The sequence below is a fragment of the Cavia porcellus genome, unplaced genomic scaffold, assembly GCF_034190915.1.
Source record: "Cavia porcellus strain 051 isolate PalLab524CR breed Dunkin Hartley unplaced genomic scaffold, mCavPor4.1 scaffold_7, whole genome shotgun sequence".
Classification (NCBI taxonomy): domain Eukaryota; kingdom Metazoa; phylum Chordata; class Mammalia; order Rodentia; family Caviidae; genus Cavia; species Cavia porcellus.
Window position 1 is genome coordinate 29,065,135 of NW_026947490.1, and position 20,826 is coordinate 29,085,960.

The following is a 20,826-nucleotide window of genomic DNA, read 5'->3' on the forward strand; positions in this document are numbered from 1 at the left end:
TGTGAGCATGGTCACGTGACTTCACTTTCTATACCTCGGTTTCCTTCATCTGTAAAATGGTCTCATCATACTAACCCCATAGGGTTTAGTGAGGATTAAGTTGATCGATGCACTTAAAAGCTCTGGGAACCAAGACTTGGCACATACTAAGGACTCAGTGGATTCATTCATTCTTCAAATATTTATTGAAACTTCAGCCTTTGCAAAGAAGGTTTTGGGATCGGGGATAAAACAGGAGACGAAACAGTTTTATGGTCATTTCCAGAGTGACAAGATAGTCCGAGTCAGGACTTGAACTCAGGATTCTGATTCCAAACCCAAAGCTGATTATGAAGCTGTAGTACCTCGATTAACGAAGGCGGTCCAAAGGACATGATGGAAGGGTCTTAGAGTTTGGTACAAGAAGGAGCAGACTTCAACACACTGAGCTCTCGACCGTGTGTGTAGTCCTGCTAATTGTTGCGTATGGTCTTCTGAATCCAGTCCACATACTTGCAGACCTTTGTGTAGACACCGGGCTTTCTGGAAACTGCACATGGGTCCTGGCCCCAGGAGATAATGCCCTGAAGAGACCCGTTACAGACCAGAGGGCCCCCAGAGTCGCCCTGGGCAGGAGGAGAGAGAGAGAACCAGTCAGAGCAGAGGGGGCCACAGTGTGAAGGAAGCCACAGGGAGTGGGACTGTCAGTGGGACCCCTGGGGAATAAGGGTAGGGTTAGGGTCAAACATAGGGGATGCTTGGGTTGGAAATGGGGGTAGATAGGGGGCCGGAAGTTTTATAAAGTCAGCAGTGGCAGCTGGGGATGGAGGTGGGGTTAGCGGCAGGGAGGGGGTGGGCCGAGTTGGGTCAGCGGGTGGACTGTGGATGTCAGTGAAGGTGCCCTGGAGGTGGGAGAGCCGGGCCCCCTGACCTGGCAGGAGTCCTTGCCCTCTTGCACGCTGGCGCACACCATGGTGTCTGTGATGTTGCTGGGGTAGGCACGCTCACACTCCTCGTGCTTGATGATGGAGATGTTGGCACAGCGCAAGATTTTGGGCAGTCGCACTGTGGAAACAGGAGGGCTGTGTGGGAAGGTGCCCCCGGCCTCCCTGCCCCCGCACGCGCGATGTGCTGCTGCTCAGCACCTGGGAGGGCCTGGTCCTGTGTATGTGCAGTCAGCACACCTGTCTGCCTGTGACAATGGCAACAATGATGCCACTGAGTAAATTTCTCCCTCCTTATCACTAATGCAGCCCTGACAGGTGGGTGTGGGCATTCCCATTTTATAGAGAACACAGGTTCACAAAGGCGGCACTCTTGTCTATGATCCTACAACTTGTGGGTGAAAGATCTGGGGTGACCTGTCACGTCTGTCTGTTCCCAGCCCAGACTTCAGTCTTCACCCTCCCCAGCCCTGAATTCCTGCTCTTTCTTTCACCAGGTCCCCCTTGAGACCCCGGGGAACTCCTCTTGTGTTGCTCTCATCTCTGGAGGTTCGTCCATCCTCATAACCTTCCACCCCTCCCACCCCCTCTGTGTTGCCCTACACTGGGGGCTGGAAATGGTGCCCCAGCCAGAAATGAGGCAGTTGGTGCCGGGGGAGACGCATTGGGACGGCAGGGCGAGGGGTCGCACGGCCCGGGTGATGGTGGCTGCTTTGGGCAGCTTTATTAGCATGATGTCATTGCGGTGATCTTTGTTGGGGAGGCTGTCGTTGAAGCCTGGGTGGCGGAAGGACTTGGTGGCCTTTTGCCTCTGCTCATAGCCATCCTCACGATGCAGGTCGTACTCTCCCAGGAGGGCCACGTAGTCACTGCAGAGGGAGAGATAGACCATCAGAGGTGGAAAGGTTGGGGGAGACGTGGGGTGGGGTGGGGAAGGAGATGATGAAAGACACCTTCAGGAATGGAGTGATGTAATTTCACTGCCAGCCCATCTCTCACTGGAGCCCCTTTTCATACTGTGTCCCCACCCTCCCTCAATCCCCAGCCCCCTCCTAGCGCCAGCATCACACACCCACCCCTCCACCTGCAATTCCAGCCCTGTCCTGACACCCATGCTACCACCCCCACCTCCAAACCCTCCCTGCGTGCCCCCCCTCCCCAACACCACCCCAGCCCCCGCACCCACGGCTTGTAGCAGTGGGCTGCTGTCAGGAGCCAGCTGGGCGCGATGAGGGTTGCCCCGCAGAGCAGCCGTGTCTTCTGGAACAGGGCCACCTGCCAGGGCTGGGAGTGAGGAGAGCACGGGTGACCCTTGATGATCCTGGTCTCTGCCCCTACATGCCCTAGGGGGGTGGAGCGAAAGAGGGGCTCAGGCATGGGAAGAGGTAGGCGGAGTGGGGGAAAATCCCTAGAAATATGGGGACAGAGGATAGTGGTGTGAGTCGCAGTCTGGGGTTGCACCAGGATTGTCATACGCATGGGTCCTGTTTTAAAGGACTGAAGTGACACGGATGGGCCAGAGGCCACTGTCCTGGGTTCCCGTCCCCACCTCCCAGCTCCTACGGTCACGCCTCTGGGACTGCCTATACTTCCCCCTGTGGTTCTGACGTCTGAAGGGTTGACATCTGCCACAACATCCAGCCCCTCTGTCCCTAGCACTCCCGTACCTGTCACCAGAGCAAGCGTGATCAATCGTAGAATCCTCATGGCCTGGAAGGGGACAGGGCAGGTCTCTGGGAACAAGAAGAGACAGGGACCCAGTTACTTTAAGAGGAGACCTGGGGCTGCCTTGTGACCTCTCCCTTATCCTTCTGCTCCCCACTCTTCCCTACCCCTGCCTGCTTTTCCCAGGAGAAACAAGCTCTGGGGAACCTCCTGGTCCTCAGCACACCGTACTCCCAGCCCTTGGCTTCCAGCGTGGTCTTGGAGGGGGGCTGGGTCCCAGCTTGAGGCTTCTGGTAAGCCAAGGAGCTGCGCACACTGTGGGGAAAGGTTTCAGCTGGGGCCAAGGCACGGGCTGCAGGCAGGAGCCCAGGGCATTTGGAGAATGTTTTTCTTCCTTCCCACTCCTGCTGCTTGGGTTTGGGAGGACCAGGAGAGCCAGGCCCCACTTGGTAACCATCCCATCTCTGTTGTCCCAACAGCAGGGTGTTATGAAGTCTTTGAGATCTGTCTCCCACTGTGGAAGAAGGGGACTCTGGGGGATGAGGTCCTGTGCCCTCCTTTCCTGCTGAACCCCTGTGTCTTGGGAAGGCAGCCTGTCAGGGCAGGGCGGGGCTGGCCAGGGGAGGGCCGGTGTCCTCAGCTGCCCTGGGCAGCGGGCGTGGGGGTGAAGGTGAAGGAAGGGCTGTACTTAGCGACTGAAGCTGGAGTAAGAGGTCATAAAGGTTGGGGGCTGCAAGACTGGAAATGAGAGAGGCAGAGACAGAGACCTCCCCGCCCAAGCTGAGCAGGTCAGAGGGAGGGAGGCAGAGGAAGAGGAGCTGAGGCAGAGGAAGACTGGCTGGCTCCACAAGGGGCCTTCCCTTCCCACCCCAAGTCACTCACAGGCTCTGGGGCTGGGGCTCTGGGGCCCGGTGGTGGCAGCTGTGGCAGGCTGGGTCGGAGCACCAGGCACCAGGCAGACAGGCAGGGGGTGGCCCTGGGCTGGCCAGGATGACTGGCCTCCAAGCCCTGCCTCATGTCCCTGGGGGCAGGGTGTGGGAGGCCATCTTGGGGCACTGCCCACCTACCTGTCACCTCTCCAAGCCCTCTGAGCCTCCATGTTCCCTTCGTGAGCGTGTGCCCTTCCTTCCCTGGGTCTGTCTCTGTCATTCTCTGTGGGCCTGTGCTTCTGCGCGCGTGTGCACATGTGTGTGTGTGCATGTGTGGCTTTCCTCTTCCTGTCTGTAGGGTTCTGTCCCTCTGTGCCCTCCTCGATCTCACCCATTGCTTTTAGTCTTTCTTCTCTAATGCTCTCTGTCTTTCTCTGTCTCATCTCTCTCCTCTCTTCTCTCTCTCTCTCTCTCTCTCTCTCTGTTTCTTCTCTCGCTTCCCTCCTCACAGCTCAACGCCTCCTGGGTGCCTGGGCCCCTCTGGATACCTCCCTTTTCCTTTCCAGAGACTGGGGGGAAATGGGTGGCCCAGAGGTGGGGCTACTGCCAGGTGAAGGGGCAGGACAGGAGGGTGGGGGGAGGCAAGTCCGAGCCTGTGGGAGCCAAGGCCCTGGAAGGGAGGGGAGCCCTCTACAGGGGCTGGTCCCAGGGCACCTCTGGAGCTCTCTTGTCTGCTGACCTTCCCTCTTCACCCCGCCTCCCGCTGCCCAGGCCTGCGATGGTGGCTCTCAGAGTCCAAAGCCAGCCATGACACTTACTCAGTGCTGGATAACCTGAGCCCGATGACTTCCAGCCCTCGAGCCACCTCAGTTTCCTCATCTGCAAAACCCAGCTGCGGATCCCCTGTGCTCCCAGCTGGTTTGTTTTCAGCCAGATCTCTTTCCGATCTCGTCCTCTCCTCTCTCCCCTAACCAGATGTGCAACAAGGCAGGGTAGGACCAGGTCCCGGTAGCAGCCAACCCTGGCCTCCAACCCTGGTTCTGCCTCTTCCTCTGTGACGTGGGCTGAGGGACTCCACCCCGTGAGGCTCAGTTTCTTCATCTGCTCCATGGGGGTGACAGCCCTGCCTTGGGGTGGGGTGGGAGGTGACCTGAGGATTCTAGGGAGGAGCCCAGCACAGCGGTGCTCAGCAGCACTGCCAGGGGATCACCCCCACTCCTTCAGAGGGAGGTGTTTTCTCCTCAGTTTGTGGAGGGAGATGGTGGAGACAGATCCTTAGAGAAGGCAGGACCCTTTTACGACCTAGACTGACGTTGGTCGTGGTGGTGGATACCTGTAATCCTAGCAATCTGGGAGGCTGATGCAAGGGGATTACAAGTTTGAACCTAGCCTGGAAAATTTTTCTTCACTGAAGAAAAAAAAGCTGAGAATGTAGCTCAGTGCAAAAGCCATGGGTTCAATCCTCAGTACAGCAATAAGAAAAAACAAAAAAGACTCAGGCTATATTCTGTTGTTTTCTAAGACCATCTCACATCCCAGGTCATCGCAGATGTCTGAGAACAGCTTGACATCCCACAGAAAGGATAACATGAGCTCAACATGACAGAGTTGGTCTGCAACCGGATGGTGCAGAAAGCGTTTTGCTTTATGGACATGGCATTAAATGGTTGTGCATTTCGATTTTGCGGTTTTCATCTAGTATTTTGGAGCCCATGGTCTTTTCTTCTCCTCCCAGTGCTTTACAGGTCACCGTAAAGCTCCTGTGCTCTGGGTGCCATTTCTTTCAGGGCCAATGGAGAAAGTGGGCCCTTGTTTTTCTTGTCATAGTAATTTTCCCTTCTTCATTCCTAGGGGATTCCTAAGGGACAGTTCCTGCCCTCTCTGATGTCTGTTTTGATACCTCTAGGCCAGGGAGCCAGGGACCTTCCCTCTGGTCTCCCACAGTGTAAGGACGTCAAGCAGACAGACATGTCCCCTCCTTCAGTAATGGTGCCTTTATTCCACACAGACTTCCAATCCCGGCACGGGTCCCAGAAGGGAAGGAGAGTTCTAAGAGGTTCCCTGAACCAGCTACAGTGAACGTGGTGAGGGAGTTGGGTGTCTGTGCTGAGGGCCACCCGTTTTGAAGGGTGAAGATGGAGGAAGTGGCTCAGTTGTTCCTTATGATCATCCGGATCCAGTCCACGTATTTGCACACAAAGGTGTAGACCCCCGGGATGCCTTTTTGCCCACAAGGCTCCACAGACCCCCAGGACACCAGACCCTGAAGGACTCCCCCACACACCAGCGGGCCCCCAGAGTCTCCCTGAAAAGACAGAAGGAAAAGGAGAGTTGCATGAATAAAGGAGAAGTCTTGTTCCAGTCCCCTCCTAGGCTTCCAGGATGATGGCTGCAAGTCTGGGCTTGGAAGCCGTGAACACAGCGCAGGGTCCCTTCTCGAGGCCAATGGGAATGGTTGGCCAATAGAAAACAATATACATCCCTACGGGCCAATCCCTTTGAAGGAGGGTAGGACTCTAAGGAAAGGGAAGCAGTTTCTGTCAGGAAATGGCAGGGACTCTGACCAATGGCAGGAAGAGAGCCCCATCAATTCTGACCAGTCCCAGGGTTGGAGGGCGGGACTCCATAAGGACAGAAGGTTCGATCAAGGAAAGTGACTGGGACTCTGGCCAATGGGGGGAGAGCACGCATCACCAATGACCAATCCCAGAAGAGAAGGGTGGGATTCCATGTGAGCATAGATTCTCTTAGGTACTAGTGGTTATGTCCCCGGCCAGTAGAATAAAGCAGCCACCTTTCTGGGGGGCCCACGAGGGAAGGAACGTAGAACCAAAGTCTACTGGCCCTTCCCATTAGTGTCCCCAAGTCTCTCTCAGCCTGGGATGGTATGCAGAAGATGCAGTGCCCCAGAAACAAGGGAGACCCTGTCTGAGCTCCAAGTCTGGACAGTTCTTAGCCCTCCTTCATCCTTCGTCCTTTGTCCTTTGGTTTCTTCCCTGCCCTTTCTCTGTGCTCCCTACCCTCCTTTCCTCCTCTGCCCCCTCTTCCGTCTTCCTCTGTCTCTCTCCATCCTTATTCTGAGCCCGCCCTCCTTTCTCACCCCATTTCTCTCCCTGTCCCCTGCCTTACCTGGTTCATCTTCCATCAGCTCCCCTCCTGCTTCCTCCCGGTCTTTCCCTTTCCTGCTGCGCCCCTCATTTCCTGTCTAGGTGGCAGGGCCCCACCTGCACTAACTCACCTGGCAGGCATCCTTCCCAGCCACACCGCCTGCACACACCATGTTGTCCGTGATTCTCCCGGGGAACACGGCTTGGCAGGCGTTGGTGGAGACAATGGAGAGGTTGAGGCACTGAAGCCGGTCTGGGAAGGGATCTGGGGATGAAAGGCAGATGCTCCAGGGTCCCAGAGCTCCCCATTTTGAGGCCACAGCTCTCTTCGCAGGGAAACCCCATCTATTCTATACCTTGCCCCACCATCCTACACTGCAATCCTAAAAGCCCTGGCTTTCAGGTTTACCCCTCAGTTTCCTAGTGACTCCTGCCCCTCCCCCATCATTGGCCAGGTTCCCTTGGCCTTTGACCTTTAATCTTCTCACCTCTCTGTCCTGGTTCCATCTTCTGCTCCGGTGTCCTAGTGCTCACCCTAACCTGGATCCTAAGCCTTCATCTCCTGTGTCCCAGCTCCAAAGTGTCTTATGATCATTGTTTATTTGATCCCAGACTCCATGAACCTCTGGCCCCACAGCCCAGACTCTGACTTCTAATCTCAGATGTGCGATCCAATTCCAGATTTTAATTTCGGATTCTAACCACATGGTGATTCTAACACCTGGCTTCCATGCCTAGAGCTCCAGTGACCTTTAACCCCTGAACCTGTAACCCTGAGCCTAGAGCTCCAGGGACCTCTAATCGCTGAGCCCGTGACCCCGAGCCTATCTCTGTGTGATCTTTGCCCTGACTCCACTCTGACCTCTGTTCTGACCTCATACACAGGCCCTTTAGCGTTTTGCCCACTACGGTCTCCCACCTCGAGCCCACCGCCTCCGTCCTCCAGCTGTCCTGGCTCTGGACCGTTCCTCACAGCCCCTGCCACTCGCCGCACCCAGGTCCCTTACCCCATGGTCGGTTGGTGGTACCCCAGCCCGAGATCTGGCAGTTGGTGCCAGCGGTCGCGCAAGTGCTGGGCAGGGGCAGCGGCTGGACGCTGAGGGTCAGGCGTGCGGGCGTGCGCAGCCGCAGGAGCCGGAGGTCGTGCTCGTGGCTCCGTTGTGATCCCCGGTAGTCGGGATGGGTCACGGAGAGGCCGCTGCGCCGGATCTGCTCCGTCCAGTCCAGCCTGCTGAGGCTGTGCTCCCCCAGGCGCACCCAGTACCTGCTAGGGGCAGTGGTAGCAGGCGGCAGGGGCAGTTGCAGTCCCTGGGCCCTGGCCTCTCTGCTGCCTGCACCTTGGTATCCATGCTCTGTTAACGACACTCTCCACAGGAGTCTCTCCTCTGGCTTTGGGTCTCTGTCCCTTGCTCTTTGCTCTCGAGGGTCCCCTGCGTGCAGGGGCATCTTTCTATGTACAGTGGGGCTCAGCAGGGCAGGAACATCTACCTTGCTCACCGCCAGCACGGAGCAAGCGTGGCCGTCACTGCTGGCCGAGCCGGTGAGGAGGGAACGGCCTCTCTGCCCTGCTGCGTCCCTGTCTCCAAGCCTCCCTGCCCCTTTAGGCCAGATTTTCCTTTTCATAAAAAACCTCATAGCCGCAGACCTCGGAACTGGCCGAGAGAACTGATAGCTGTAGTTCCTGACTGGGTCCAGCCCAGGTCGAGGCCTTGCTGGGGCTGGTGACAGATGCCACACAGGGAAGGGAGGGCACATGAGGAAATGCGAGGCACAGGTGGGCAGCTTCCAGGGCACTCCCAGGGAGGTCCTCCTCCCACCCAAGCCTACTCTTGAGGAAGTTGGAGTCCTGGTCTAACCTCAGACTCTCTTGTTGCAGGGCCGGCTTCTTACACCTCAGCATCAGCACCCCAAATCCTATCAGGTGAGTGATGCCTCCCAACCACCTCCTCCACCTCCAGCTCCACCTCCACCTCCACCTGCACCTCACCTCCACCCCCACTCGGGTCCTTACCTGCTGCTGCAGTGCGCTGCAGTGAGCACCCACCTGGGGTGGATGAGGACCCCCCCACAGCGCAGGCTGGTGCCCTCAAACAGCCCCACCTGCCAGGGCTGTGAGTTGGGGGCACATTCAACACCATCAAAGATCTTCTCTTTGTCTGCCCAGCTGAGACCTGGCAGGGAAACAGGCCAGATATGGGGTCGGACAGAAAGAAAGATTGTTGGCTGGAGACAGGAGGAGAGAAACAGAGATGAAGGGAGGGAGGGAGAGAGGGACACCAGAGTGACCCGGAGAGAAAGAAACTGGGAGAAGAGATCCCTGGAGAGAAAGTAAAGGGGCAGAAGGTGCGATGGACCAGGGTACAGGCAGACAGCCCCGGCCGCTGGGGACGGGCAGGCAGAGGGATCCCCTTTCCCATCCCTAGGACTGGGCTGAAGTCAAGCTGGACTGGGAGGTGGAAGCCTCCTTGGGGTGGTGATGGGGAACCCAGCCCTGGTCCTGGCTTCTCGCTGTCCACAGAACTCACCAAGAACACACAGGAAGGAAAAGACGCCAAGCCTCATGGCAGCCACCTCCAAGGTCTAGGGAGAGGCGAAGAATCTCAGGGATCGGCCCCGTCCCCACCTCTGCCTTCCCTTCCTCTCTCTGAAGCCTCATCCTCCCCCACCTTTCCCCGCTTGCCAGCATCTGCCCCTGCTCACCTTGCATCTGTCTGTCATGTCCTCTTTGTGTATCGTGTGGGCTCAGCCCGTCTGCCTCTCGGCAATCTCTCTGTCCACCTACCTGCAGGCCACGGTTCCAGCCAGCTCTCCCACTGTCCACCTGGCACCTCTGCCAGCTGACATGCTGCCCTACCTGTCCCCTTTCCTCCTGTCTGCCTGCTGCTCCAGGCCCCGGGCTGGCAAGGCTTTTAGCTCTTGCTGCACCAGCCCGTCCAATTTCCGGGTTGAGGGAAGGGGACCAGAAGGACAGGGGTGGGGCAGGCTCTGATCCCACAGGAGCTCTTTTCTGACTCTAACTGAGCTCCATGGCTCAATGGAGAGGGGAGGGAGAAGACCAGGGTGGGGAGACACAGCCCCACTCCCAATCCCCTCCTCTGTGACCAGCGTGCAGCCTGAGTGATGACTCAGGGTGACTGTGGAGCTAGGTCCCTAATCCCCACTCCAGCAAGGATGCACAGAGAGGGTGGGACCACCCCAGTGACCAGGGACAGGGAGGAGCAGGAGGAAGGAGAGGCTGCAGGAGTGGGGCGAGGTGTAGGTGTAGGTTCTCCCACACAGAGAACGGGGAGCCAAGAAGAGGAAGGGAGAGATTTTGGCTTAGTGCTTGCTTAGGGAGGGGCAGGGAGGGTTCTCCAGTGGGGTTCCCTGAAAGCCTGGCTCTGACTGAGCTTTTAAAGGCACAGTGAACTCTGCTCACCCTGGCAGGCCCCCCTCACGCATACAGTCACATACACACCAGTATAAATTGGATTCGTGCAATTCCGTGAAAGCTTTGCTTTGCACAAGAGCTTCCATTGCTTAAATAAAACCCGCAGAAGGAAAAAAGAGAGATGAGGGAAATAGAAATGGCAGGGATGGAGAGAGAGGAGAGAGGGAGGAGAAGAAGGAGAGAAACAGGAGAATTACTAAGGGGTGAAAGAAGCCTCTTCCAGTTTTTCTGAGTTTTCCTCTCATGTTGAAAAAAGTGGGGAGAAAGGAATAGAAGAGACCTCAGGAGGCGGATGGGAGAAAGGCACCCAGAGATGCAGGAACAGGAGGCCACCACCCCATCTGGATGTCATCTTTCACCTTTTCCTTGTGTCTGTGTCCCCCTACCCCATCCCCCAGTTTTTTTGCAGTGATAAAACTTCAGCGTTTGATTTGTTCTAGAAATCACCTAACTCACCCTTCCCTTTTTGTGGATTTAAAAAAAATCAGCTTTATTGCACTCTAATTTACATGCAATAAAATTCACCCTTCATCCTTGGCAAGCCACCCTGCTGGACAGTGCCAGGCCCATGCTGCCAAATCGTCTGACTTTCTCAGGGAAGCTGGAAATTCAGATTTATAGTGGGCTGTTTTCTGATCCTAAAATATTAGAAAAAGCTAAAGCTATGTGTTTATCAGACTACATTTCTCTCTCTCTCTCTCTCTGTCTCCTCTCTCTCTCCTTCTCTTTTTCTCTTTTTTCCTATCTGCCTTCCCCATAAAATTTGCATTTTAACCAGTTTAAACTCAATCCAATGACTTCCGCCACAATCGCAGTTTCACAAAGCTGTACAATCATGACATCTACTTCCAGAATATTTTCATCGCTCCCCAAAGAAACCCTCTGCCTAACAGCTCGGGGAGGAAGAGAAGAGGGAACGAGAGACTTTAATATGTTATCAGAGGTAGGGGCTGGGGATTAAGCTCAGCGGCATAAGTGCCTGCCTTGCAAGCAGGCAGTCGTGAGTTCGATCCCTGGTACCGATAAAAAGGAAAAAGACAAAAAATATATATATGTTATCAGAGGTCAACTCTTTTTTTTTTTGTACCAGGGGTTGAACTCTTGACCTTGCACTTGCAAGGCAGGCACTTAGGCCTCTGAGCTAAATCCCCAGCCAAGGTCAGCTCTTTCTGATAATCCACTTGGACCTGGCTGATGACCAACAGGTAGCATGTGGCACTGCACTGGGTGAGGATGTGTGTACTAAGCAGCGTGATACTCTGTGAGTTGTGAAGCCCACGTTTAGCACAGAAGGTGTCCATCCCATCAGGTGCCTGCCTGAGGGCCACCACAGCCTCCTAAGGAGACGAGGGTGCCCTCCCTGGTTACTGCCAGCAGCATGGAGGTCTCAGAAGGGAGAGGGGCCGTCTCCACTTGTCACAGCTTCTGTGTTTGCAGATGTGTGTCAGGCTGATCAATGTGAGGGACACCTGTGAAGCCAGGGGACCCCACTGTCACTTCCTGCAGATTGGGTGGCTCTGGATAAGGGATAATGGGGCTTCCCTGGCCAGGTTCAAGTGGGAAGATCGTGTGTTACAGTCCAGGATGTTTGGTAATTGTCAGGGGTCACTGAGCAGTGGCCACTGACATGCCTGATGTCCAGCCTGTGCACTGAGCCCTGTTCACCAGGCATGACCTGGCTAAAGTGTGAAAAGCAGAGGCTGTCCCCAAAGTCCCACACTGGGGATGGTGGAGATGTTGTCCACAAAGTCCTGGCTGCCACCTTGTATCATTGTTCACTCAGTTAAACCCCAGGACATCCAGGGGCATCTGGCATCCACAGGAACTGAGGATCGGGCTATCACTCTGTCCTGCAGGTGAGACCTGCCGGAGGGCTCAATTCAGCTCCATGCTGGATTAAGAAGGTTGCAGCGCTGTGCTGCCTGTGTGGGGTGTTGACTCCGGGACTCCAGGCAGAGCCGGCAGCTGGGGACAGAGGTTGCAATGCTGAGCCTGTGTTTTCTGGGAGGCCCTGGGTGGGTGCTGGGGCTGCCTCTTCCTGCCTACAGCAGGGCCCAGGGGGTGGGCGCTGGCATCAGAAGCCACCAACAACTGCAGCCATTGTGGGGAGCCATGGCGAGAGGTGGCCAGAGCCCCTCCCAAGGCAGGGTCTCTGGGGCGTGGTTGGGGTTCTTGCGGCGTTGCTATTTGGACAGATGCGAGGGCCGATTTCCTAGTAACAGCCTACATGGGCTTGCATCGCATTTGTAGATGATGACTACATTGCTTCCAGAAGCCGGAGGCCTACCGTGTGTGTTTGCTGGGTTTGCTTTAAATCTTGCCAAAGAGTCCCGGTGGGGTGGGGAATGCTCTGATTTTACCGAATAATTTTCAAGAAATCAACGTGTGCTCTGTGTGCACTAAGGCCGATGGATTGAACCCAGGGTCTTTACACTGGGCTCCATCCCCAGCCCTTCTGTTCATTTGTCCTCCCTCAGTTGCCCGGGCTGGGCTCACACTTGAGATCCTCCCAGAGGACAACAGCCCCCTGCTGGCCAGGTCCTTTGCGCAGGCCCTTTGGTGGGTATGTGTGTTACATCCTGAGGAGAGCAGCAGCGGGATCTCCTGGACAGGAGTGCCTGTCACCGCTGTAACTGCCCAGCTCTGCTCCAACCACACGGTCTCATATCTGCTTCCAGAGAAATGAGTGTCACGACTGTGTTAGACTCAGAATGCGACACCCCAGAGCACGGAGTTGGGGTGCACTGGAAACAGTCGTGCATTGATCGAGTCACCATTGGGATACTCCTGCCGGACCCGTTGTGAGTTGATTTTGTCATCGTATGCACAGCATAGAGCATGCTTAGACAGACAGACCTTCCTGGGTCTTTTGCGTCTTTGTCTTTCTTTCTTTCTTTCTTTCTTTCTTTCTTTCTTTCTTTCTTTCTTTCCTTCCTTCCTTCCTTCCTTCCTTCCTTCCTTCCTTCCTTCCTTCCTTCCTTCCTTCCTTCTTTCCTTTCATTCATTCTTTCTCTCTTTTTCTTGCCTTCCCTTTGTTTCTTTCCTTTCTTTTGTAGTACTCAGGATTGAACCCAGCAAGCACCAAGCTACTTCCCTAGGCAAAGTATCAGTAAATCGCCCAGCCTGCCCTGGGACTTGCAATCCCCCTGCCTTAGCCTCTCGTGTAACTGGAAACACAGCCATGTGCTTCCCATGCCCTGCAGGGGATCTTCATGTCCGAAGCCCCGTGGGTCATACAGAGTTGTGCTCCACACATTTATTATACTTTCCCACGCTGTTGGAGGCATGGCTTTCCTTACAGGAGGTCCTGGAGGAGGTGTGGACTGCAGGCACTACCGTGGGGTGGAGAGGCAATTCCACCTTCGCGTCCTTATACCTGCAGATATCGTGTGAGGGCCGGGCTGGAGGGGCCCAGAGCACTGGTGTCAGGCACACAGAGCCCTTTCAGAGCAGGCTGACTGCAGCTGTGGCTGTTGCTGTTAACGGGCAGGGATGGGACACGTTGGCAGCTGCCGTGCCAGGGCTGCCACATGGCACCACAGAGAGCCACTTGTGCTCCTGAGGTTTAGGAGCAGACCGGACAGGGCTGGCACATGGAGGAGCTGCCCCATCTCCTGAGTGGGAGCCGAGTGTGGGTTCGGTCCTCCCGGACCCTGAACCCCATCAGCTCTTCCAAGGGAGGTGTGGAGGCTGACAACCCCATCGTGTTTGGCTGAAGTAAACGCATGGATGCAGTGTGATTTTCATGTGCTTTCCGCGGGGCACAGTGCCCATCCTGACAGGGGATGTGTATGGGGAGCTTAGGTGGGGTCCTGGCAGTGACATCTGCCGGCTGCTGTGTGTTCAAGGACTCTCTTGGGAGTGCAGGGAACAACTGGCCTGCATTTCGTAGGCTCCCTGGGTCAAAGGGGAACTCGAGCCTCAGTATTGCTCAGGTCATTATTATTTAAGATTTGACGTGTGGTTCATTCAGACCAGTCAGTGGGTGATCTTGAAAGTGTGTGTGTGTGTGTGTGTGTGTGACTTCACCCTGAGCACATCCCTAGTCCTTTTAATTTAATTTAATTTAATTTTTTTTGAGTCAGCGACTAAATTGGCCAGGCAGGTTTTGAATTTCTGATCTTCCTATCTTGGCTCCCCTGAGTGCTGAGATTATAGATGTGCGCCACTATACTGGGCTGGATCTTGAATTTTTAGTTATATTAAAAAGAAAAAAATTACATGTGGTATCACAGATTGAACCCAGGGCCTTTGCATTGAGAAACATTCTTGGCCCCCTTTTTTAAATTTTTCGTTTGGATATAGAGTTTTACAAAATCAGTATTTTGCTCAAGCTTGTCTCAATCTTGCTGTCCTGTTTCAGCTCCCAGTGTTCTTCTGGGATCACCGGCAGGCTCCGTCATGTCTGGTTTGTTCTGTAAATTCTTCTAGAAAAGTTTGAATTTTCAGTAGGGCTACACTGTGTGTCTGTTTTAGTGTCCTCTCTGTCTCTCTGTCTGTCTCTCTCTGTCTCTGTCTGTCTCTGTCTCTTTCTGTCTCTGTCTCTCTGTCTCTCTCCATATCCAGTTTTTGTTTTTAATTTTTAAAATTTGTAAATAGCAGATAAAGATTGCTTATGGTGGACTCTGTGATGTTCTGAAACAGCCATACATTGTGGATGGCTAAATCGAGCTGAGTACTACACGTATCACCTCACAGACTTGTCATTTTTTTGTGGTGAGTCTCCTGTTGGCTATTTTGGGGGTGTACAATACACTATTGTACACAGTGACTGCCATACTAAATCACAGGCTTCTTGAACTCCTCCCCCGTCTGAAATTATGTTGTTATTGGATGTACTTGGAACAGAGAGCTTTTTCCTACACTATAGTTGTTTTAGACTTCTTTTTCCTCCAGAGAGCCATGGATCAGAATTTCCATGATCAGATCCCCCACACCCCCAAGACCCAGTGCTGGCTTTTTGAGTTTGAATATGTTGGACTTAGGTCAGAGTTAAATTAAGGACCATTCGGGCACTGCAGATGCCCTGGCCCCCACTCTGAACGATGGGATCTGTATTGTGACAGAGGCCAGCTCACTTAGGAGTGTGTCCCCGGCTCCCACCCTGCACTGTCCTTCCACAGCCTGACCATGATCTGCTGAGCCTCGAGTCATAGAGCAGCGCTCGCCCCCAGGGGTCCCACAGGAAGGGGAGTAGTGCCCCTGACCCATAGTGCTGCCCAAACCTGTGACTCCCGTGAGGTACACGGAGGTCCCTGCTGAGTCCCACACCCAGGAGCCCCTGTCCGCAAACGCCAAGCAAGGACTCCCTGTCTTAAACCTCTGCCTGAATCACTGAGGTCTTTGCAGCCACAACAGGAGCATGCCCCCCCCTCCCCGCAGCAGCAGGGCCCAAGAACCGCACCCAGCAGGGGAGAGGAGGACAAAGGGATCTTGGTTGTTCCTTGGGGTCAGCTGTGTGGTCACCCTAGAGATGGCACAGCCCTTTGGGGAGTGGCGTCCATTTCGCATCTAAGCCTGTTCTAGGCAGGCAGAAAGGCCACACGGCCCTCTGGACCTAGCAATGTTGTCCTCTGGAAATCTTCACCTGGCTCCTGGGCTCCTCAAGGCCCTGTGACCCCGGCCTTCCTCACCTGACCTTGCGACCTCTCTGCCTGGAGACCCGGGCCCTTGTGCTGAGTTCCATGCCCTGTCCTTGTCAAAGCTTTATTTTTTGAGACAGGTTCTTGTAAGTGTTAGATTGCCTGGGCTGTTAGAACTTGCAACCCTTCTGCCTCGGCACCCCAGGATGCCAGGGTACAGGTATGCACCACCACACGTGGTGAAACATGGCCTTTCCGCCCCTGCTAACAGGGAAAGTCCAACCGAGTCCCTCACGCAGGTCTCCCGGTGGCATGGTGGCTGAGATGAAGTCCAGAGGGTGTTTGGAAAGGGGTTCCCCCTCAACCTGAGTGGGGGAAATCACTACCGGCCTCCCTCCATCTAGATCCGTACTCCTATAAAATGGGGAGGGCGACATTTCACTGGAATAGCATTGAGGGAGAGTGAGGTGCACTCTCCTGTGCTGGGCGACTTGGAGACCTGCCCGGACCTCATGACTGGACTGTCCCTTGGACCAAGCCCCACTGGGAGGCCCAGTCCTATCCTGCTGTCCGGATTCCTTCCCTACACAGGCTCCCATTGTTCTGAAAAAGTCCCCTGGGCGAAAACAGGAAGAGGAGGGCAGGTGGCTATGAAATCCCAGTCAGGGAGGAGGGAGGAAGCCCAGGCCTCGCCTGCTGGCTGGCTTTCCTCAATTAAGGTGTTGGAAGTCAGCAGCTCCAGCTCAGCTATGTCATTATTTTCTGTTCCACAGGAAGGCTTTGGGCGGCTGCCTCCTACTCTCAAATCTCCAGCTGTCACTCACGGCCCTTGGCTGTGGTGCTGGGAACAATTATGTCACCAGCAGGTGCACGTAGTGCCCTCGCGGTGACTTTGACAGCTACCACTTATTATGCATGCGCTCCGCACAAGGCGTTCTCCGGATGTCCACACGGTAATCCAGGTAATCCTCCCCAAAGCTCTCTAGAGCGGGTTATTTATTTTGATTTAAAAATGTTTACCAAGCCAAGTGTGGTGGTGCATGCTCCTAATCCCAGCTACTCATCGGGAGGTGGAGGCAGGAGGATTGCTAATTTTTTGAGGCCAGCCTGGGCAACCTAGCAAGACCCTGTCTCAAAATAAAAATTAAAAAGGCCTGGAGAGAATTTAGAGATAAAGAGCTTTCTTCGCATGTGCTAGGCCCTGGGTTTACCTGCCAGCACCACCAACTACTACTGCTGTTATTATTACTAGTATTACTACAAAATGTAGTGCTTGAGCTCAGGCAAAGACAGTCAAGTTAGCTGGTGGTGCAGTGTCATTACTGATGAGGGTAGGACCTTGCCTTCCTCCTTTGTTCCTTTGATTCCTGTTTCCTTCTGACATTATCTTGATCACTGTGTAGCTTTTGCTGTTATTTTTATTAATAATGTGTCCGCTGTGCTTTTCAGTTGTTTTCATTGGCTATTGTCATTGTGTGTCCTCGCTGTTGTGTTTGAGATCCTTTGCTGTTATCTTTGTTATTACGTGTCTTTTGTTGTGACATTGATTGTTGCAATTTGTTTTGGGCTCTGAAGTCCTCATAGATGATTAGCTATTTAAGGGGTCTAATACTGTGGCATCTAGTGCATTCACAACCTTGGAGATCTATTTTCTTTTATTTTTTATTGTATGTCCTTAGGGGTTGTAGTGTTTTTTTTTAAATTAAGCTTATTCGTACATTTTGGATGTATATAGTGATCATGCTCATCGCGGGAAGTTTGCACCTGTACATGATGGATCTTAATTCTTTCCACATTCCCTACACTCCCTGCCACCCCACTTCCCCTCCTTATTCACAAGGCTTTGTTTCTGTATCTCGCTTCTTTCCATTCTTTGTTTCTTTTTTCTTCTTCCTACCCCCCTCATCCCTCCTTAGTACCCCTTCCCACTTGAGCATTTTATTCCTAATAACACCTAGTACACATTTTGGTCCTGATTTACACTTTTGGTTTCCCACACCAGAGAAACAGTGTGATACTTACACATGTGTGTTAGATTTATTTCACCACGAGCGCGTTCTCAAGGTGCACCCAATGAGTACTACTCAGTCATAAAGAATGACAAACAGACATTTCTAGAAGCTGCATTGTGTTTTCATGTGCATATATTTTATTTTTCTGTCAATGGTATACGGTGCATAGCTCTTCCTGTGTCTTTTTTTTTCCATTGACACTCTACTTTTTATTTTTCATTTTGGTAGGTTACTGTTTTACCCATTTTAGCATCCATGTTAGTGGATCTCGGAAATTGGTTGCAATCACATAACCACCTTTGTATCAAGACAGGCACAAGTCTCCTCCTCCCGCTCTCTGTGTTTTCACTGCCTTGTGCCTCTTTGCACACGCCGCCTGCCCTCCCTGGTCCTGCGCAACCACTGACCATATCCTGCCACAGTGGCTTTGCACTGAACTTCCTGTGGATGCTTGGCAGCTTTCATCAGCACCACGTGCGCCAGTTTCACCCCGGTTTCTGCCCTGTCTGTCCACAGTTATTCTTTCCTGCCGCAGAGCACATTCCATTGCCTGGCTCTCCCACACTTGTTCTTTCCTTCACCAGTTGTTGGACATCTGGGTGGTTTCCAGTTTCTGGCGCTTATAAACAATGCTGCTGTGAATACTTTTCCGACCATTGTGTGGACATATGTTTTCATTTCTCTTAGGTAAACACCCAGGAGTGAAATTGCAGGATCCTATGAGAGATGTATGTTTAACTATATAAGAAGTCACCAGATGTTTTCTTGCAGAGGTTGGCCCATGTCCCACTGCCACAGTTCTGTATGCTTCCCCACGGTAGTGTCCGGCATTGCAACTTTACAATTTGAGTCATGTTGTCTGTGCACATGTAGCTTTTTTTTTTTTTTGGTCTTTTTGAGACAGGGTCTTGCTACCTGGTTCAAGCTGGCCTCTGGCTCACTCTGTAGCCTACCCTGGTCTTAAACTTGCAGTGAGCCTTGTTAAGGTTGATACATTGTATCAACTTGAGAAGTTTAGAAGTTTAACTAAGAGATTCAGCAGGGAGCCAACCTCCTTACTGTGTAAGCATCCTGTGCAACAGGAGGTCATAAGTGATTTTGTGAGTGCTAAATCTGCCCTAGAGGATAGGGGTGGGGGAGAGGGGTGGTCTGCATGCAGTATAAGGGAGAAGGAGGAGAAGAGGCTTGTTCTCCCCTCTTTTTGCTCTGGCTGCTTTTACTGGCTGCTGCCTTGAAATGTTGCCCCTGTGCCATGCCACCCTGCCTTAGTCAGCTGATTATGGACTGAAACCTCCACAAATAGTGAGATAAATAAACCTTTCCTTCCTTCCTTTGGGTGTCAGGTAATTTGTCCCATGAATGAGAGAAAAGTAACCAAGACAATCCTGCTGTTTCAGTCTCCTGAGTGCTGGGATTACAGGAGTCTGCCACCACGCCTGGCTAGTTTGTTCTTTTAAATGCCACATCTTCCCATTATGGATTCCCAACAGACCTCCCCAATCCTTTCCCATGAAGGAGCCTGCAGATTTCCCCCACAGCGATAAAGACTGCAGCCCTCACTTCTGGTTTCCTTTTCGTGACCTGTATAACCATGGTCCCTTGGTGGACACCCAGGAGCGGGGCTTCTGGGTTCACGGACATGAATGCATAGAAGCTCGGCTTATTAGTGGTATGAGAAACCCGTCATAAACTGAAACACTGAGAATGTGCTCAGCACACCTACCCCAGCACCCCTCTGCTCCCAGGGCTGACTGGGAGCTTTCCAGCATCGTGAGAGACAGTTTTACTGCTGAGTGCTAGCCCGGGAGAATCCACAGTGCAGTTCCCACTGAACTCTATCACTTTTGCACCATCATAGGACAGAAGATTTCTAACCTGAACCACTGCAAACTGAGGATTGTCCATACTTAAATCAACCAAGGAATGGTCTGCTACTTTCCCAAATGACAGCAGTGATCTGATCACACCAGCTGGGTATGGGGATTCCAGAGTTCTCTGTCCCTGCTAATATGGGGTTATTTAACTTTGAAGTTTTAAAATATTCATCTAACAAATACAACATGATACACTATTTGTGGGTGCAATTCTAAGATAAATAATGACTGGGCATTTTTCATATGAGTATTTTGGGCATTTCTCTGTAAACCACCTGTTCATATCCTTTCTTTCCTTTTGTCATTTATTTGCAGGATCTTTTACCTGTCCCCATCCATTTAGTCTGCCCATGGAGTCTTCTCTCATGGGCAAATGCTTATCTTTGATATAGTCACACTGAACAGTTCTCTACCTTTAGATTAGTCCTTCTGACTATTTATTTGTTTGGTACCAGGGATGGAACTCATGATCTTGCACTTACCAGGCAGGTGCTTGAACCACTGAGCTAAATCTCCGGCCCTTCTGATGCTTTAAAACTCATCTGTCAGTTGCAAAAATGACCTCTGTTATTATCTCCCACTCATGTTGTGTAGTAACCAGCTGCAGCTCTAGATGTTCGTAGGCAGAAGGATGGTGAGAGGATGAGAAATAAAGAAAAGACAAAAACTGGGGTCAGGGGAGCCCTCTCTCCTGATGGGAGGGAAGGAACTGCTCAGCCTCGGCAGCACGTTTATTTATGCACTCAGAAGGAGGATGTCAGTTTCAACACCGCTGCCTAGCAACTTGTCTGTCCGTCTGGCCTGGGCCCCTTGCCTCCTTGGAGCTGGAACAGCTTGTTTATGTGGCTTGTTTTGAGCTCTCTGTGTCTGGCCTTTTGCTTTTAGGTGTTAAAACCACATGGTGTTAAGTACCTGTTTTACACCCACTGGATGATGGAGAAGCCGAGGCCCCGACACAGCAAGTGACTCTGAGGTGACACAGCCCAGTGAGCGACAGGTGGGATGAGACCCAGTCTGCCCCCTGGCATCTGCACCCTCTCCCTACTCTTGCCATGTTCCTCCACGGAGGGTTCTGGAAGCAGAGATACCTGTGCTTAGAGCTTTAAGTCACCAGTGTTTCACTCAGTCTTCCTGAAAGCCCTATGCAGTAGTTCCTGTTAGGAGAGGTGATGGAATTGAGGATCCCAATAGATAAAGCAGTAAAACCAGATCTTTCTAGTCCCACCCTCCTTTGACCATTAAGTTAGTCATCCTTCCCTATCCAAGGGGATCGGCCACAGGACCCTGACAGGTGCCAAATCTGTACAAGCGATGGTCCTTTCTATAGAGCGGTGTAGCTATGATCACCTGAAGTGTACTCTACA

The 20,826-nt window shown here is 53.0% G+C and overlaps 2 protein-coding genes and 1 long non-coding RNA gene across 10 annotated transcripts in view; 1 reads left to right on the forward strand and 2 right to left on the reverse strand.

Moving 5' to 3' along the window:
• LOC111755541 (uncharacterized) overlaps window positions 1–20,826 on the forward strand; it is a 30,394-nt gene that overhangs the window by 8,841 nt on the left and 727 nt on the right. For 4 of the 5 annotated variants that reach the window (XR_010048694.1, XR_002790099.2, XR_010048692.1 and 1 more), the window contains 3 exons: window positions 8,441–8,485; window positions 16,350–16,538; window positions 20,348–20,459. This is a non-coding gene — a long non-coding RNA (uncharacterized LOC111755541). Of the gene's footprint in view, window positions 1–8,440; window positions 8,486–16,349; window positions 16,539–19,446; window positions 19,563–20,347; window positions 20,460–20,826 lie in introns of all 5 variants that reach the window. The other variant, XR_010048695.1, reaches the window with a different exon arrangement.
• Window positions 163–4,528, reverse strand: Klk11 (kallikrein related peptidase 11). 3 transcript variants are annotated; one of them, XM_023563169.2, is made up of 6 exons: window positions 4,276–4,528; window positions 2,591–2,656; window positions 2,110–2,266; window positions 1,527–1,792; window positions 911–1,044; window positions 163–605 (listed from the first exon to the last, which is right to left on the reverse strand). In XM_023563169.2, the coding sequence occupies exons 1-6, from the start codon at window positions 4,334–4,336 to the stop codon at window positions 453–455; spliced, it is 837 nt and encodes a 278-aa protein (XP_023418937.2). In that variant the 5' UTR covers window positions 4,337–4,528; the 3' UTR covers window positions 163–452. The 3 variants fall into 3 exon arrangements, with proteins under 3 accessions (XP_023418937.2, XP_063109283.1, XP_063109284.1); XM_063253213.1 differs by lacking the exon at window positions 4,276–4,528 and adding an exon at window positions 3,656–4,238; XM_063253214.1 differs by lacking the exon at window positions 4,276–4,528 and adding an exon at window positions 3,471–3,619.
• Klk12 (kallikrein related peptidase 12) lies at window positions 5,429–9,665 on the reverse strand. 2 transcript variants are annotated; one of them, XM_003465472.3, is made up of 6 exons: window positions 9,265–9,665; window positions 9,090–9,144; window positions 8,576–8,735; window positions 7,572–7,831; window positions 6,696–6,829; window positions 5,429–5,762 (listed from the first exon to the last, which is right to left on the reverse strand). In XM_003465472.3, the coding sequence occupies exons 1-6, from the start codon at window positions 9,280–9,282 to the stop codon at window positions 5,607–5,609; spliced, it is 783 nt and encodes a 260-aa protein (XP_003465520.2). In that variant the 5' UTR covers window positions 9,283–9,665; the 3' UTR covers window positions 5,429–5,606. The 2 variants fall into 2 exon arrangements, with proteins under 2 accessions (XP_003465520.2, XP_063109285.1); XM_063253215.1 differs by lacking the exons at window positions 7,572–7,831; window positions 9,090–9,144; window positions 9,265–9,665 and having other exon boundaries at window positions 8,576–8,702.